General features: G+C 42.3%; 1 protein-coding gene across 5 annotated transcripts in view; it reads right to left on the minus strand.

Annotated features, from left to right (window-relative positions):
• Window positions 1-18,965, minus strand: part of akap9 (A kinase (PRKA) anchor protein 9) — a 242,384-nt gene that overhangs the window by 113,181 nt on the left and 110,238 nt on the right. For all 5 annotated transcript variants that reach the window (XM_060824926.1, XM_060824923.1, XM_060824925.1 and 2 more), the window contains 3 exons: window positions 18,747-18,828; window positions 4,985-5,350; window positions 3,953-4,420 (listed from right to left, as the gene is read on the minus strand). In XM_060824926.1, coding sequence (XP_060680909.1) covers window positions 3,953-4,420; window positions 4,985-5,350; window positions 18,747-18,828 — 916 coding nt within the window. The remainder of the gene's footprint in view (window positions 1-3,952; window positions 4,421-4,984; window positions 5,351-18,746; window positions 18,829-18,965) is intronic.

The raw sequence follows: 18,965 nt of genomic DNA on the forward strand, positions 1-18,965 counted from the left end.
CTAACTCAAACCCTCCAGTCGAGGTAACATCCTTGTAGATCTTTTCTGCACCCTTTCCAGTTTAATGACATCCTTCCTATAGGAGGGCAACCAGAAATGTACACAGTACTCCAAACATGTCCTGATCAATGTCTTGTACTGCTGCAACATGATGTCCCACCTCCTATAATTCAATGTTCTGACCATGAAGGCAAATGTGCTAAATGCCTTCTTTACCACCCTCAATATCTGTGGCCCAACGTTCAAGGAATTATGTATCTGAACCCCTAGGTCTCTCTCTTTGACAACACTTTCCAGGGTCAAGATTAGAGTGGTGCTGAGAAAGCACAGTGGATCAGGCAGCATCCGAGGAGCAGGAAAATCGACCTTTTGGGCAGGATCCCTGGCTTATTTGGAGACTTACCCCACAAAGGCAATTGCAAAGTCTTGTTGTTGGTGTCCAGTCCAACTGCCCCAGAGTGTGGGGTGGGTGTGTACGGGGTTACGGGGGGGGGGGGGGGTAGGCAGGCGTGTGGGTGACGGTGTTGGACTGGACTGGGCTGGGGGGTGGGGGGGGGGGGGGGTGTTGGAGAGGGTCTGGGATGGGGGGGATGTTAGATAGGAGTGGGGACTGATGTTGAACAGGGTTGGGGGGGAATGTTGCACGGGGTCAAGGGCGGGGGCGGTGTTGGAGGCGTGGCCAGTGTTGGGGGCAGGGCCTCGCACGTTGTGGCCTGCTGCAGTCTTCTGAACAGGGAGCAGACTTTAAAAACTCCCGAGCCCCAGAGGAAAGGCATTTAATCGATTAACTGAATAATCGATTATCTGAACAAAATAGTGCCTGCCCATCACGTTCAGATAATTGAGGTTCCCCTGTATAAGGTGGGTGGGGAATTTCAATGTCCACAAACAAGAGGGGCTCAAGAGCAGCACTACTGATTGAGCTGGTCAATTCCAAAAGGATATAGCTACTAGACTGGGTTTGCAGCAGGTGATGAAGGAACCGCGAGGGGGAAAAAGTGCTGGTTGCAGATCCAGCTGACCGGTAAGAGTGACCACTGCACAGTCCTTATGGAGATGAAGTCCCACCTTCCCACTAAGAATAAGCTTCATGATATTGTGTGGCACTATCACCATCGTAAATGGGAGAGATTTCAAACAGATCTGGCAACTGAAGATTGGATACGCATGAAATTGGATCAACAGCAGCAGAAATGTACTTCAACACAATCTGTAACCTAATGGCCTGGCAAATCCCCAACTCAACTATTACTATCAAGCCAGGGGATCAACTTTGCTTCAATGAAGAGTGCAACAGGGCACACCAGGAGCAGCATCAGGCATACCTGAAAACGAGGTGTCAACCTGGTGAAGCTACCAAACAGAATTACCAAATAGCATAAGCAACAAGTAATATTCAGAGCTAGCGGCCCCACAACCAGGAGATCAAACCTAAGCTCTGCAATCCTGGCATTTCCAATAGCAAATGGTGATGATCAATTGAACAACTTATTGGAGGAGACGACTCCAAAGTATCTCTCAATGACGAAAGAGCCCAGCACATCAGTGCAAAAGGTAAAGTTTAAGCATTTGTAGCAATCTTCTACCAAAACTGCCCTGTGGATAATCCATCTTGGCCTCTGCCAGTGGTCCCCAATATTATAGATACCAATCAGATCTTCAGATACAGATATTTAACCAATTTGATTCACTCCATATGATATCAAGAAACAGTTGGAGGCACTGGTTACTGCCCTGACATTCCAGCAATAGTACTGAAGGCTTGTGCTCCAGAACTTGCCCAGGTACGTGTCGTACATAAAAAGCAGGACAAATCCAACCCGGCCATTAACCACCCCATCAGTCTGTTCTTGATCATCAGTAAAGGGATGGAAAGTGTCATCGACAATGCTAGCAAGCAGTACCTGCTCAGCAATAACCCGCTCAGTGACACCCAGGGCCACTCATTACAACCTTGGTTCAAACATGGACAAAATTAATTGAATTGCAGAGGTGAGATGACAGTGATAGCCCTTGACACCAACACTGCATTCGACCAAGTATGGCAACAAGGAACCCTAGCAAAACTAGAATCAACATCTATCAGGAGACAAATACTCCACTGATTGGAGTCGTACCTGGTAAATAAAATGATAGTCGTTGTTTTTGAAGATCAGTCATATCAGCTTCAGGACCTCTCTGCAGGAGTTCGTCAGGGTAGTGTCCTAGGTCTAACCAATTTCAGCTGCTTTATCAATGACCTTCTCTCTATATAAGGTCAGAAGTGGGGATGTTCGCCGATGATTGCAGTGGTTAACACTATGCAACTCCTCAGATAATGAAATAGCCCATGTTCAAATGCACTAAGATCTGGACAATGTCAAGACTTTGGCTGACAAGTGCCAAGTAAGATAAATAGCCACACAAATGCCAGGTTATGACCATCACCAATAAAAAACAATCCAACTACCGACTTTTGACATTCAATGGTGTTACCATCACTGAATACCTCACTATCAACATCCTGGGGAGTTACCATTGACCAGAAATTCAACTGATCTTTCCATATAAATACAACAGCTACAAGAGCAGGTGAGAGGCGAAGAATATTGCAGTGAGTAACTTACCACCTGACTTTGCAAAGATAGCCCACCATCTACAAGGTGCAAGTCAGGAAGTGGAATACTCCCCATTTGCCTGGATGGGTGCAACTCCAACAACACCCTAGAAGGTGAATTGACCATGCTAAATGGCGGCACGGTGGCACATGTGGGCGGCACGGTGGCATTGTGGGCGGCACGGTGGCACAGTGGTTAGCACTGCTGCCTCACAGCGCCAGAGACCCGGGTTCAATTCCCACCTCAGGCAATTGACTGTGTGGAGTTTGCACGTTCTCCCCGTGTCTGCGTGGGTTTCCTCCGGGTGCTCCGGTTTCCTCCCACAGTCCAAAGATGTGTGGGTCAGGTGAATTGGCTATGCTAAATTGCCCGTAGTGTTAGGTGCAGGGGTAAGTATAGGGGTATGGGTGGGTTGCGCTTCGGCGGGTCAGTGTGGACTTGTTGGGCCGAAGGGCCTGTTTCCACACTGTAAGTAATCTAATCTAATCTAAAAAAAAATTGCCCGTTGTGTTAGGTAAAGGGGTAAATGGAGGGGTATGGGTGGGTTGCGCTTCGGCGGGTCGGTGTGGACTTGTTGGGTCGAAGGGCCTGTTTCCACACTGTAAGTAATCTAATCTAAGCTTGACACCATCCAAAACAAAGCAGCCTGCTTGATTGGCACTACATCCACAAACATCCACTCATCACACCACCGATGCTCAGTAGCAGCATTGTCTACAAGATGCACTGCAGAAATTCATCAAAGATCCTCAGACAGTACCTTCCAACACTACCATCTTGAAGTACAAGGGAAACAAATATATGGGAACACCACCAGCTTTAACTTCCCCTCCGAGCCACTCACCATCCTGATTTGGAAATATATTGCCGTTCCTGAACTGTTATTCAGTCATACCCTGGAATTCCCTTCCTACTGGCATTGTGTGTCAACCCACACAAGTGGAATGCAGTGGTTCAAGAAGACAGCTCACCACACCTCTCAAGGGCAACTAGAGATGGGCAATAAAAGCTATTCATCCAGCAATGCCACAATCCCACAAATGAATTTTAAAAATTGACTGATTCATGAAAACATCATGGCACCAAATACACCAACAGCTAGGACATGAATAAATATAAACATAAATATAAATATGTTCATACAGGCACAAAGTTATATTATCAGCATACTGTACTGAAAAAATGTGGCCCAAAAATTGAATACTGTACAATGTCTGTTATGATATTTTGAATATAAGGTTAAGCCATTTGATAAGGCACTGAATCTGACCTGAGCTCTGCTATAACATACATGGAAGTGCTAGAGGAACTGCTGCAAGATTTTCATTATTTATTCCGGAGAAGTGGAAACTCACCTTTGTGACTTCATGCATCGTTAATTCAGTATCTTCTACTTTACATTCACTGCTAATTTCCTTCAAATTCAGACTTGAGTGATCTTGAACATAAGAATGTTTGTACAATTGCTGGTCAGCTTTCAAAACCTCTTCCTGCAAGGCCACATCCGTAACTTTACCATCATTTTCAAATTTATATTCTGTCTTGTAATTCTCCAATTGCCTTTGAATAGCTTGAATTTCAGTTTCCTTTTGTTTCAAGGAATTCTGAAGTTTCTCTTTTTCTTCTGAAAACAGATTTTCTAATCTTTTTCTGTCTGCATCAAATTGAATCTGGAGATCTTGTTTCAGAGTACTCAACCTCTGCTCCACTTCCTTCTCTAATTCTTCACTTATTTTACATGGATTAGGATCTTCTTGAAGGTTCCTTGTCATCCTGGCCATCTCTGTCTGCTGAGCAAACTGTACAGACATGTGTACGATTACCTACGAAATAATTGAAAATACACTGGACTAAAATACTGATTTAAAAACCATGTCAGAGTCATGCATCATAAAGCAAGTTTAGAAATCACACAACACCAGGTTATAGTCCAACAGATTTATTTGGAAACACTAGCTTTTGAAGTGCTGCTTCTTCATCAGGTGGTTACAGGTGGTACAATTACCTGATGAAGAAACAGTGTTTCAAAAGCTAGTGCTTCCAAATAAATCTGTTGGACTGTAACCTGGTGCTGTGCGATTTTCAACTTTGTCCACCCCAGTCCAAGACCTGCTCTCCAACTCATCACAAATCAAACAACTTTAATATTTCTATTGTTTCATAGCAAACATTTCTGACATTCTCAAAGTCAAAAGCAGCGCAGTTTCAGCTACTGCTAATTGTCATTTTAGACTTGTAATTATGCTGTAGTGAGAGAATAATAAGGCAAGGGAAAAATAGACTGCAGATTACTAGTACAGCGAACATTAAAACCAACCTCTCCAATTCATGTCAAACCACTAATTTTACTAAATCTTTTGCATTGTGCCATATTCTTTAGTATTTACCTTAGCTATTTCTTCCTGCATGCGTTTTTCGTACTGTTCCTTTAGAAGATGTATAACTTGATGAGATTCACTCTTTTGTTCTTCTTTCTCTTGCAATACATCTGTTAGAATAACTTCATTCAGGACCCTGAAAGTAGGATCTCCTCCGGCATATTGAGTTGACTCCTCTCCAAATATTCCCACCCCTTGATTATACTGTGTTCTTATTTCAGTTTCCACGTGCTCCAGTTTGTGATTGTGTTGTTCCTTTAAATCAGAACTTCCCTCTTTATTCTTGGCACACACACTTTTTCCCAAGCATTGCAGCTGTTGTGAAAGATCAAGCTGTTTCATGTCCCTTTGAGTGACACCGAACTTTGCCTCATCCTATATGAAAAAAAAGTAACTCCATTAGCTCATAAGTTGTCTGGTGTTTTAGTGCTCATGATGCATTTTACAAAAGTGATACTTAATAAAGTTGTCAAGGGTCTAAGTATTGATTTAAACTACTTCATTTTCCAAGTTGATAGTCTGTTACATTAACACTGAGTCATTCGACGCAGCACAATATTATCCTAACAGAAATGTAATGCCAAAGCCACAACAACCAATCTGAAACATATAATTTTACTAATCATTTGGTTAACCATTTAGTAAATGCTTTTGTAACATAGGTTAACCAAAAATACACCATATAATAGCTTCATTTACACTTAAGAGCAATTATTAATACGACACAGCAAAATTGCCAATGTACATTATCCACAGTCACAGGAATTCAGTTGCCAAAACTATTGCTGCTCTTAACAGAAAAAAAAGCATTGAATTATAGCCCTTGTTTATCTTCTGCACAGCAAGCTTGGGCTAGCAAGTGGCAGCTAACATTGATGCCAACTGATGACCAACCTTAACATAAAAACTCAGCCTTCTGTTTCTGGAAAAGACAAGTTAATCTATTCAGATCAACTGGAAATTAATAATAAATGGAGTTCTACCAGCATTGCCCACATCGGGAAAGCATCAGAACATATGGTAGATTCTCATCACTGGGACACCCTTTCGTGCAGAACGGTTGCTGTATTTTCCCACAAAACTTCACCTCAAATGTAATTCAATCTGTGGAGCATTTTAAGACAATCAAGCGCAATAAAATCCTGCACATATTTGGAAGGGCATGCACAAGACATTCTGTCTTGAGCAAGCACTTATTATCTTGTAACAAAAACCATTCACCACGATAGCACCATTTTCAAACTAAAGTGCAAGATTTATGAAAATCCTACCTACATACCCACCTCAAGGTGGCCTGGAGAGTCACTGGAACAGGAATATGCCATTCAGCACCTCAAGGCTGTTCTGTCATTTAATTAGATCATAGCTGATCTGTGGACTAACTTCATATATAGGCAGTCCTTGCATTACAAATGGGTAATGTTCTTGAGTCTGTTCGCTAGTCACTTTGGACACAAATCAGAACACAATGTAGGGAAATATAAAATAGCTGTTCACAAGTAGAAGGAAATGCCCACATGTTGGATTTTTAATATTAATTTACTCCCTTATGTGATCACGTTCATAAGTATGAGCATTTGTAAGTCAGCCACTCATAAATTGGGGAAAACCTTTACTGCCTTTGGCTCATATCTCTTCAACCATTGTTTACAAAAAATTTATTTGTCTCAGATTTAAAATTAACAACTAATTGAGCATTAACAGCCATTGATGGAAAGTGTTTCAACCTATAGCAACCTTTATTTTAGAAGTGCTCCCTAACATCTTTCCTGAATGGTCTGACCCTTAATTTTTAGACTGTGTCCCACAGTTCTAGAATCTTCCAGCCAGTGGAAATAGTTTATCTTTATGCATTCAGCCATTTCTTGTTAATATCCTGAAGACTTCGATCAGAACACTCCTCAATCTTTCATATTCTAAAGAATAAAGACCTAATTTATGTAATCACTTCTCATAACTTCTCCCCTGAAGTCCAGGTATCATTCTTGTAAACCTACATTATACCAACTTCCAAAGCTAATATATCCTTCCTGAGGTGTGGTGCCCAGACCTGCTCACAGTATTCTAAATAGGGTCAAACCAGGATTTTGTATAGCTGCAGCATAACTTCTGTATCCTTATACTCCAGTTCTCCAGGTATAAAGGCAAGTATTCCGCTAGCTTTCTTGATCATTTTCTGTATTTGTTTGTGGCAATTTATACATGTATGTAACTGGACTCCACGTCTCTTTGCTGACATTGGTAGGGAAAACAGTACCAAAAATTTGATCAAGGATCAGTTTAAGTAGTAGCATACTTTTGCAGAGTTTATATTTGAGTTTTTAAATGGAAATACAGAATGGCAATGTTTGAAAAGTCCAAAACAAAAAACACTGGAGAAACTCAGCAGATTTGGCAGTATCTGGAGAGAGAAAAGCAAAGTTAACACTTCAAATCCAATGACCCACTTGTTAGAACTGAAGATAGCTGGAGAAAGATGGTTTTTATGCTGATGATGAGGCTAGTGAGTGGAGGGGGGGAGTGGAGCACATGGGAACAGTATGTGGTGGGAGGGGTGGGAGAAAGTTAAAAAAAAAACAACAGTGATTGCTGATAAACCACAAGAGACATAATTGTTATCTGGATCGCAAACAAGAATGTAAATGATTGAAAATTGATTGGTTATGCTGGGATCAGTCTGTGTACAGCACAGGATCCGGTGTGGGGGATGGGAACAAACATGGTAAAAGGTGGACAAAGTTGAGTTCTGAAGGCTTTAAAGTACCTAGCCAGATGAAATGCTGCCCTTCCGGATTGTGTTAAGCCTCACTTCAACATCACAGCAGGCCTGAGACAGAACATTGGCATGGGAACATGGCATGCAAGTGGCAGGCAACTGGAAGTTGGGGTTATTTTGGCAAAGCCGTTGGTGTTTGGGCAAGTGGACATCCCATTCTGCATTTCACCTTTGCAACATACAGGAGACTGCATTGGGAGCAGCTAGATTGAATAAAGTGCAAGCAAATTGCTGCTTCCCTTAGGAGGCACGTCTGGGGCCTTGGACAATGAGGAAATCGGTAAACAAGCAAGTGGTACACCTACTGTGATTGTATGAGAAGGTGTTATTGGGATATGGAGAGGTGTTACAAGTGAAAGAGTGAACCAGTGTGTTCTGGAGGGAATGGTCCCTGTGGAATGCTGACAAGGGGTGAAAGGGAAAATTGTCTTGCGATGGCATTCCACTGCAGGTGACAGCAATAGTGGCTTATGATCCTCTGGATGTGGAAACTAATGGAGTGGAATGTTAGGATCATGGGTACCCTATTGTTGACACAGGAGGGGAGAGAGACAGCGAGGGCAGAACTGCAGGAAATGGGTCAGACACATCTGAAGTTCCTGTCAACCAGAGTAGCAAGAAATCCTTGGTTGAGGAAAAAGGTGGACATTTCTGAGGGCCTCTGTGGAAAGTGGCATGATCAGAACAGATGCAATGGAATCAAAGAAACTGCAAGAATGGGTATAGTCCTTACAGGAAGCAGAATGCGAGGGCATATAGTCAAGGTATTTGAAAGAGTTGGTGCATTTGTAATAGAGTCAAAAGTGTGGTGCTGGAAAAGCACAGCAGGTCAGGCAGAATCCAATGAGCAGGATAATCAACATTTTGGGCAAAAGCCGTTCATCAGGATTGAGGGTGTTAGATATCCCAACCCAATCTAGTTCCACCTGCCAGCACCTCACCCATGCCCCTTCAAACCATTCCTATTCATATACCCATCCAGATGCCTTTTAAATGTTGCAATCGTACTAGCCTACACCACTTCTTCTCATTCCAAACACATACCACCCTCTGTGTGGAAAAAGTTTTTTTTTTAGATTAGATTACTTACAGTGTGGAAACAGGCCCTTCGGCCCAACAAGTCCACACCGACCCGCTGAAGCGCAACCCACCCATACCCCTACATTTACCCCTTACCTAACACCACGGGCAATTTAGCATGGCGAATTCACCTTACACGCACATATTTGGACTGTGGGAGGAAACCGGAACACCCGGAGGAAACCCACGCAGACACGGGGAGAACGTGCAAACTCCACACAGTCAGTCGCCTGAGGCAGGAATTGAACCCAGGTCTCTGGCGCTGTGAGGCATTGTCCCATAAGTCTCTTTGATATCTTTCCCCTTTCACCCTAAACCTACGCCCTCTAGTTCTGAACTCCCCCACCCCAGGGAAGAGATTTTGTCTATTTATCCTATTCATGCCCCTCATGATTTTGTAAACCTTTATAAGATCACCCCTCAGCCTCTGACACTCCAGGGAAAACAGCCCTAGCCTATTCAACCTCTTCTTATAGCTCAAATCCTCCAATCCTGGCAACATCTTTGTAAATCTTTTCTGAAACCTTTCAACATCTTTCTGATAGGAAGGAGACCAGAACTGCATGCAATATTCCAACAGTGGCCTAATCTATGTCCTGTACAGCCGCAACATGACTTCCCAACTCCTTTATTCAATACTCTGACCAATAAAGGAAAGCATACCAAATGCCTTCTACACTGTCCTATCTACCTGCGACTCTACTTTCAAGGTGCAACTTAGAACGAAGCAATTTGTGTAATAGGACAGCTGGTGCCATCAAACTGTCAGTTTTAAAGTTACCAGTCAGAAATGTTCACTGTTTTCTTCAAATGAGGATTCCCCCCCCCCCCTCCCCGCCACCGTAATTGATGGAGTCCTCAAATATGTCTTACTCATTTCCTGCAGCTCTGCCTTCATCCCTTCCCTCTGCTCTTAATCAACAATAGCATACCACTGGTTCTCAATTTCCACCCCACCAGTCTCTACATCAAAAGATCATAAGCCACTAATTCCTCCACCATCAGACACAAATCCTCCAATCCCAAGATAGCATTCCAAAAAGTCTGTTCCTTCTGGTACACCCTGATGCACTCCTCAAATCCCAACACCTCTTCACACCACCACTGCACCACCTCATGCAATCGCAGAAGGTCTGTTTACATCTCCCTCCTCATTATCCAAGGCCCCAGATACAGCTCCCAGGTAAAGCAGCCATTTACGTGCACTCCATTCAATCTAGTCTACTGTGTTCGCCGCTTACAAGACTGATTCCCTTACATTAGGGAGATGAAATGCAGCCTGGATGATCACTTCTCTCTGTCAATAAACTCGGAACTTCCAGTTGCCTGCCAAATCATTTAAATTAATTCAGTTGTGGCCAACCAAGACAAGGGGCAATGGTGATATAAAGAGGAGCCTCCATCACCATTCAGGAGAGTAACAATTTGCCGATGCTCTATCCAGAATCATAATGATTTGGGGATCATCACCCAGAGACTGATCACAACATAGAAAATTGGAAAAGTCAGGAGATTTATTCCCATTCTGCATGTTCTGTGTTCCCTGCAGTGTATCCGTTGAGAACCCACATTGGTTATTTTGTTCCCAAAATGAGGAAGGGAGAAAATAAATCAGCCAGAACACCTATTCTTGTCAGCATAACTGTACGTCAATTTGCATCTGGCTATCTGTGGTTGTGGCTGAATTTTTCCAGGCCCTTCATAATGTGCGCAGTGGCGCATCAATTGACAAAATATAGCAAGAAAGATTAGATTTTTGACATTGAGGAAACAAAAAGTTCAATCTTCCACCCAAAGTTTTCATGGCTCCTTGAGAATTGCACTGGTGAGCAGAGCAGATCCTATTTGATGCATAAACATCTCTTTATTAATTAATCTCACCTATATGCATGATGATATTTTCCCAAACAATAAAGAGAAACAATTCCCAACAAAGAGGTCAGTGTGTGTATCTGGAGCTGTGATGTACTAATGCATACTTCAGGCCCCCACCTTGGCCGGCATTCTCAAATATTTCTGGCATACTCAATGGGCTGCCTGTGACTGCCTGCACCCTCTGTCCACAGTAGTTAGTATCAGCAAAACACTAGATTCACTACATCATCTTGGTACTTCTCAGATTCACTTCTATCACTTCAATACTGGTCTTTGGCACACACCAACACTTTACCTATGGAAGGTGGGTCCTGTACAAGAAGGACCTGAACTGTATGGGCACAAATGTCCTGGGTGGGAGATTTGTTTGGTGTTTTGGGAGGGTTTAAACTAGTTTGGCAAGGGGGTGGGAGCAGAGCTACCTATCTGAGAGGGGGTTAGTTGTAGATGGGGCAGTGACAGGATGTAGTGAATCTAACAGGAAGGTTTTTCACGTGATGAAACAAAGGGATCCATTAAAGTGTGTCTGCTTTAACGCAAGGGGTGTCAGAAATAAGAGAGATGGACTTAGTCCCAAGTACTGATCCATGGTCTATGATGTCGTGGCCATAACGGAGACTTGGGTTTCACAGAGGCAGGAATGGTCGCTAGATGTTACAGGGTTTAGAACGTTTAAAAAGAACAGGGAGGGTGGAAAAAGAGGGGGGATGTAGCATTGCTAATCAGAGAGTGGATCACAGCTACAGAAACAAAGGTTGTTGAGGAAGGTTTGTCTACTGGGTGGAAGTTAGTAACAGAAAGGGAGCAACCAACACATTTGGGGTTTCTACAGACCCCTTAACAGCAGAAGGGAGATTGAAGAACTCATAGGCTGGCAGACTGCTGAAAAAGCACTGCAGTTCAGACAGCATCCAAGGAGCAGTAAAATCCCATCTTTCCTGATGAAGGGCTTTTGCCCGAAATGTCAATTTTACTGCTCCTCAGATGCTGCCTGAACTGCTGTGATTTTCCAGCACCTTTAATCCAGAATCTGGTTTCCAGCATCTGCAGTCATTGTTTTTACCTAGATTTTGGAAAAATGCAGTTGTAACTGGGTTGTTGTTGTGGGTGACTTCAACTTTCCCAATATTGAATGGAACCTCCTCAGTGCAGATGGTTTGGATGGACTCATTTTTGTCAGATGTGTTCAGGAAGGTCATTTGGATATCAGGCCATTTTGGATTTGATACTCGACAATGAGGCAAGACAGGTGTCAGATCTCGCAGTGGGAGAACACTGATGACAGTGACCACAACTGCCTCACATTTACCATAGCCATAGAGACAGAAAGGACAGTTACCAAGGGAAAATATTTAATTGGGGAAAAGGAAATTATGATGCTATCAGACAGGAGTTGGGAGCAGATTGGGAGCAATTGTTCCACAGATAGGGCACAACAGACATGTGGAAACTGTTTAAGGAGCAGTTGTTGCAATGGATGCAAAAATTTGTACTTCTGAGACAGGCAGGAAGGGGTAAGATTAAGGAGCCTTGGATGACGAGAACAGAGGAACTTCTCGTCAAAGGAAGAAGGCAGCTTACGTAAGGTGGAGAAAGTAAGGATCTAGCATAGCTTTAGAGGATTACAGGTTTACTAGAAACGAACTCAGAAATGGACTACGGACAGCCAGGAGGGGTCACGGAAAAATACTCATGTGAGGAATAAGAGATTGATCAGGGAGAAGGTAGGGCCGATTAGAACCGTAGGGAACCTGTGCGTGGAGTCTGAGCAGATAGGGGAAGCCCTAAATGAGTTTTTTGCCTCGGTTTTCACTAAGGAAAAGGACCTTGTTGTGAATGAGAACTTTGAGGAACTGAGAAACAGGCTTGAACAGATCAAGATTGATGAAGTTGATGTGCTGGAAATTTTGACAAACATTAAGATTGCGAAGTCCCCAGGGCCAGACCAGATTTAACCTAGGCTGCTCCGGGAAGCAAGAAAGGAGGTTGCTAAGCCGCTGACGAAGATCTTTGCTTTCTCACTCTCCATGGGAGTCGTACCAGAGGATTGGAGGTAGGTGAATGTTGTTCCTCTTTTCAAGGAGGGGAATAAGGAAATCCCTGGCAATTACAGACCAGTCAGTCTTACGTCTGTGGTCAGCAAAGGTTTGGAAAGAATTCTGAGGGATAGGATTTATGTCTATTTGGAAAACCATAGCGTGATTCAAGGCAGTCAGCATGGCTTTGTGAAGGACAGGTCATGCCTCACTAATCTTACTGAGTTCTTTGAGGAGGTGACAAGACAGGTCGATGAAGGTCAAGCAGTAGATGTGGCATATATGGTCTTCAGCAAGGCATGTGACAAGGCTCCCCATGGTAGACTCATTCATAAAGTCTGAAGGTTTGGGATACAGGGAGATTTGGCTGTCTGGATTTAGAATTGGTTGGCTGATAAAAGGCAGAGAGTGGTTGCAGATGGAAAGTATTCTGCCTGGAGGTCAGTGGTGAGTGGTGTCCTGCAGGGCTCTGTTCTTGGGCCTCTGCTCTTTGTAGTTTTTATAAATGACTTGGATGAGAAGGTTGAGGGGTGGGTTAGTAAATTTGCCGATGACACAAAGGTTGGATGTGCCGGTGATAGTATCAAGGGCTATTGCAGGCTGCAGAGCTGGGCTGAGAAACGGCAGATGTAGTTCAATCTGGATAAATGCAAAGTGATGCATTTTGGAAGGTCGAACTTAAATGCTGAATATAAGATCAAAGACAAAGACAGGATTCTTGGCAGTGTGTGGAGGAACAGAGGGATCTTGGTGTTCAAGTTCCCTCAAATTTGCCACCCAAGTAGATAAGTATTGTTAAGAAAGCACATGGTGTTTTGGCTTTCATTAATGGAGGATCGAGTTTAAGAGCCATGAGGTTTTGCTGCAGCTCTCCAAGATCCTGGTGCAACAACACTTGGAATACTGTGTCCACTCTGGTCGCCCTATTATAGGAAAGTTACGGTGGCTTTGGAGAGGTGCAAGGATAGCTTTAGAGGATGTTGCCTGGACTGGAGGGCTTGTCTTGAGAGGTTGACGAAGCTCAGCCTTTTCTCTCTGAAGAGAAGGAGGAAGCGAGGTGACCTGATTGAGGTATACAAGGTAATGAGAAGCATGGATAGAGTCAATGGCCAGAGACTTTTCCCCAGGGGAGGACTGACTGCCACAAGGGGTCATAGTTTTAAAGTGTTAGGGAGAATGTTATAGAGGAGATGTCAGAGGTAGGTTCTTTATGCAGAGAGTTGTGAATGCATGGAATGTGTTGCCAGCGGTGGTGGTGGTGGAACAGAGTCGTTAGGGACATTTAAGCGACTACTGGACTTGCACATGGACAGCAGTGAATTGAGAGGTGCATAATTTAGGTTATTTTATTTTAGATTAGGATTAATCCTCGGCACAACTTTGTGGGCCGAAGGGCCAGTTCTGTGCTGTACTCTTCCGTGTTCTATGTTACATTGTAATATTGTTACCAGTCAGTTTGCTCACAGAAACATTTCATGCATCAGAATAGGATATATCTCAGGTATCTTTCCTTCTTTGCAAGCACTCACTTTGTGCCCACTTGAATGGTCACAACATCTATGCCTTAGCTTGCCTATCTGACAGATAGGCAGATTATCACATTTGGCAGCAATGATCGGTCAAGGGGGATTATAGTTACTTAATAGGGTAGTTCATCATCAATGAGGGAAAGGGGGTGAGGTGTCTTGAATAAGTGAGAAGAAACTGTAGAGGGCAGGAACACTCAGTAGCTTGGGTGGAGTTGGGGGTGAATGAGAATCATTGATCGAAGATGCTGCATGTAATGGTGAGAGTGTAAACCATGAGGTTTGACGGGATTTGGATGCAATGGCAGAATGAGAGTGAGTGTGAAGTAGCACTCATCCTGTGGGATGCAGAAAGTCATTAACCTTCTTGTGACATTGCTGTACGTTTCTCCACACTGTGGGCATTGAACTGACCTAGTGACAAAACAGCTTTACAATAATGTGCAGATCAAATCATGAGCAACATAAAATTACGTCTGAAAAATTGCTAGGGCTCACGGAGGTCAACTCTCTGTGAAAAACCCTGAAATTGACAGTTATCTTTTGGTAAAATTCTGCCCAATGTACATATTCAGTGATTTTGGATGAAAAGTCAGACTCAGCCATATGGTCAAGGAACTGCCTATTGAACTATATCCTTCAAAAGAATAACAAAAGAAAGAAAGTTTAAAGACAACAAAAATGCTGGATTAAAAATGAATATTAGTTCTGTTTGATCAATTTTGTATTTGGTAATAGGGATTAGTCATAAAGTCATGGAGATGTACAGCATGGAAACAGACCCTTTGGTCTAACCTGTCCATGCCGACCAGATATCCCAACCCAATCTAGTCCCACCTGCCAGTGCCCGGCCCATATCCCTCCAAACACTTCCTACTCATATACCCATCCAAATGCCTTTTAAATGTTGCAATTGTACCAGCCTCCACCACATCCTCTGGCAGCTCATTCCATACACGTACCATCCTCTACATGAAAAAGTTGCCCCTTAGGTCATACTGTTTTAAATTAACATGCCACTGTCATACATCTGGAATTGCAGTGCCTTTGCTGACAAGAACCTAATGATAATTAAATTGCCAATATGTACTCATTGGGACCTGGTCTATAAACGAACGAATATATCAGCATATGTGTACGACATCCTTCTAACTACTATCGTAAGTAAGGCCATTATGTTTAAATGATTTTAGAGCAAGGGCTGCTATCTTTGTTGAAATAGTGGACAAAAGAACATTTAATACATTAATAAGAATTTCTGTGCCAGTGATTTTTGTAAAAAAAAATGTGAAAAGCAAAAGGGAACTATTTTAAGCATAGAAAATAAAATACACTGTCTCTTCAAATAATGAAAAGGAACCGCAGCAGCAGTTAGAAGGGTCATAACAGTCACTAGAATTATAGACAACTGAATGAGAATAAAAACTGAATGCAGCACTATGATAGTCACATTTAGCTGCAAAGATAACAGTAACTGGAGGGCATAGGCTTAAGATGAGAGGGGAAGGGTTTAAAAGGGACCTGAGAGGCAACTACCTCTCGCAGAGGGTGGTGCATACACGGAATGAGCTGCCAGAGGATGTGGTGGAGGCTGGCACAATTACAACATTTAAAAGGCATCTGGATGAGTATATGATCAGACAGGATATGGACCAAGCGATGGCAAACGGGACTAGATTAGTTTAGGATATCTGATCGGCATGGATGTGTTGCCTCGAAGGGTCTTTTTCTGTGCTGTACATTTCGATGTCTTCAATTCACCAGCATGTTCCCATACGAACATTTGTCTCTCAGTCCCACTGCTATTCTCCAGAAAGGCTCAACACAAACAGGAGGAGCAACACCTCATCTTACAGCCTTCAGGACTCATTGAACTTAACAACTTAAGAACATGTACATTCTCTTTGTTTGTTTCCCTGCCTGACACAACATAGGTCATGTCCCATATTGTATACTACAAGCACAGTCAATCCATTTTTAACCATTTACACTTCTCAGTAGCACCACCACCTAGAAATTCTCTTTCTCATGGCTTAACATCGGCAATCTATTTGTTTGTTTATCACTTTATTCTCTATCTCTTCCTCTGGGCACTGTTTCCTTGCACTCTATTCTCCAATCCCCACCATTGGCATACTGCATTTAAGTTCTGATGAAGAATCATCCATCTCAAACTGTTAACTCACCTATATCTGCTTTTCCCTCTATAGATGCAGCAGACATTCTGAATTTCTCCAGGGCTTTCTGTTTTTGTTCAAGTTTCTCTAAGCTTACCCTCAGGAGCAAATTTCAACATGAAAGTAGTTCTTCTGTGGAACTCTATTTGATACATTGCACTGAATTTTCACAATCAGGACTGTCATTTTAGCTTGGAATGGCACTGACGTAGTCAGGGGCTACAGACAACATCAGACTAATAAAACAAAAGTTTCCTGCTGAGTAAAGATAAACTCAAGAGAACTACCATACTGTTACACCAACTAGAAATCTCACACTAAAGGAATGGCTGAAATGACAAATAAGTATATGCAAACTGTTGAAACAGAAGGTGTTTTTTGAAGAGTGGTGTTGAGATGCCTCATGAAGATAGAAAGAAGTTAGCCCAATTCTGCATCTTATACATGTGTGTACAGGTCATTCTGCTATAACATGCATTTGAGTAACATGAATTTGCTGTAACGTGACTGTCAACTTGAGGACACTGTTTCTAAAGTTCAAACTTTTAAAATGTGTGTTGGCTGTAATGTGATTACATCAGCAACACTGTACGTGCTGTTTCTAAAGTGGGATTTTTCTATCATGCAGGGTTGCACAAGAACACAACTATCAAGTTATCGAAGAACTATTTGCAATTAGATAGCAATTAGAATATTGAATATTTGCCAAGAGTGAGAAAAACATTCCTAGCCCAATACCTTCAAATGTATAACATTCACCAAGATTAGGGGCAAAGTGACTAGATGTTTCTAATGGAAGAAGGGAAGGTCTGTGGGATTTGAGTACAGTGTTTGAATTTTTCTTTCCCTTGATAAAGAAGATTCATGTGCATGAAGCTAAGAAGTTTAGTGTAATTAAGTTGAACAATATATGTGGTGATATTTAAAATTCAAGGATGACGGGTTGGCAAATTGAGGGAAATATAAGACACTTCAGAACAATCATGCTTTTCAAATAGGAGAGCAGCTATGTACGCTCACGCAATTCTCAAACTGCCTTAAAAGACATCAGTCTCACAATTGACAATTTGGTTTTAGCTAAAGAAAACAAATTAAGAATGCATAAGTTTGTAATTAAGCTACATGAAAGTAGGAACGTTCAGGAGAGTGTGTGAGAAAAGTAAAAAGACAAACCAATAAAACAAATACCATGGTGTAAATAATAAGGACGGCATGGTGGCTCAGTGGTTAACACTGCTGCCTCACAGTGCCAGGGACCCAGGTTTGATTCCAGACTCGAGCGACTGTCTGTATGGAGTTTGCACATTCTCCCCGTATCTGTGTGGATTTCCTCTGGCTGCTCCTGTTTCTTCCCACAATCCAAAAATGTGCAGGTTAGGTGAATTGGCCATGCTAAATTGCCCATAGTGTTCAGGGATGTGTAAGTTAGGTGCATTAGTCAGGGGTAAATGTAGAGGGATAGGGTATTGGAATGGGTCTGGGTGGGTTACTCTTTGGAGGATCGGTATGGACTTGTTGGGCCAAATAGCCTGTTTTTACACTGTAGGGATTCTATGATTTTATGATGATTTAAAATAAACCATTTTTATTAAAAGCTGAAATTGAAATCATTGTATCCACACAAGATGTTACTATTATTTCTAAGCCATTTTCAGTATGGTTTTCCTTACAAAACAGTTAATTCAAGTACTACACTGATAAGATAAACTGTCACTCCAGTAAGAAACTAAACAATAGTACTTAAAGATAGCTAAACATTCACACTACACAAATGACAGGTAATAACCAAAGCACAACAAGTCCAATCACCTACCCTTAACATTTAGTGGTATTGCCAAAAGCTGAATCCCCAGCACATCACCAACGATCCAAAGCATAGCTGGACTAGACAAAATAACATGGGTACAAACCCAAGTCAGAGTCTGGGTATTCTGGAGTGATTGTTCACCTCTGGCATTCCCATTTTTCCATCTACAAGGCATCAGGCCAGGGATGTGATGGAATACCTGCCACTTGAGTGACTACAGTTTCAAAAACACTAAACTAGCTCAATTATATCATGAACAAACCGATTAATTATTTGCATCCCATTCACTATATCTGCAATGTGGATGCAAAGCCCCAAGGCTCCTGCAATGGTACACTTTCCAAATAAGAATCCTTTATCATCTAGAAAGAGAAGATCAGCGGATGCATGGAGAACATCATCTCCTCCTAATCTCTCATTTCAAAACACCACAAATATACAAGATTAATTTCTCTATTTCTTATTTAAAGTACACTTATGCTTTGTTGCATTACCTTAAATGCTGCTACTTTATCTTGGTCAAGATCAGCAATACAACCTTCAGCCACTTGATTATCATGGGCAATTACTTCTGACCTAAATGATGCGATAGAGAAAACAGACAACAAAATAAATCAGTATGAACGTAATCACTCTATTTAGCTCTCATCAATTCTGTAATCTTCGCATTATTTCTTTTCTCTTCTCAGTCTTTAAACTATATGGCCAAACTT

Source organism: Hemiscyllium ocellatum, chromosome 5, assembly GCF_020745735.1.
Source record: "Hemiscyllium ocellatum isolate sHemOce1 chromosome 5, sHemOce1.pat.X.cur, whole genome shotgun sequence".
Lineage (NCBI taxonomy): Eukaryota > Metazoa > Chordata > Chondrichthyes > Orectolobiformes > Hemiscylliidae > Hemiscyllium > Hemiscyllium ocellatum.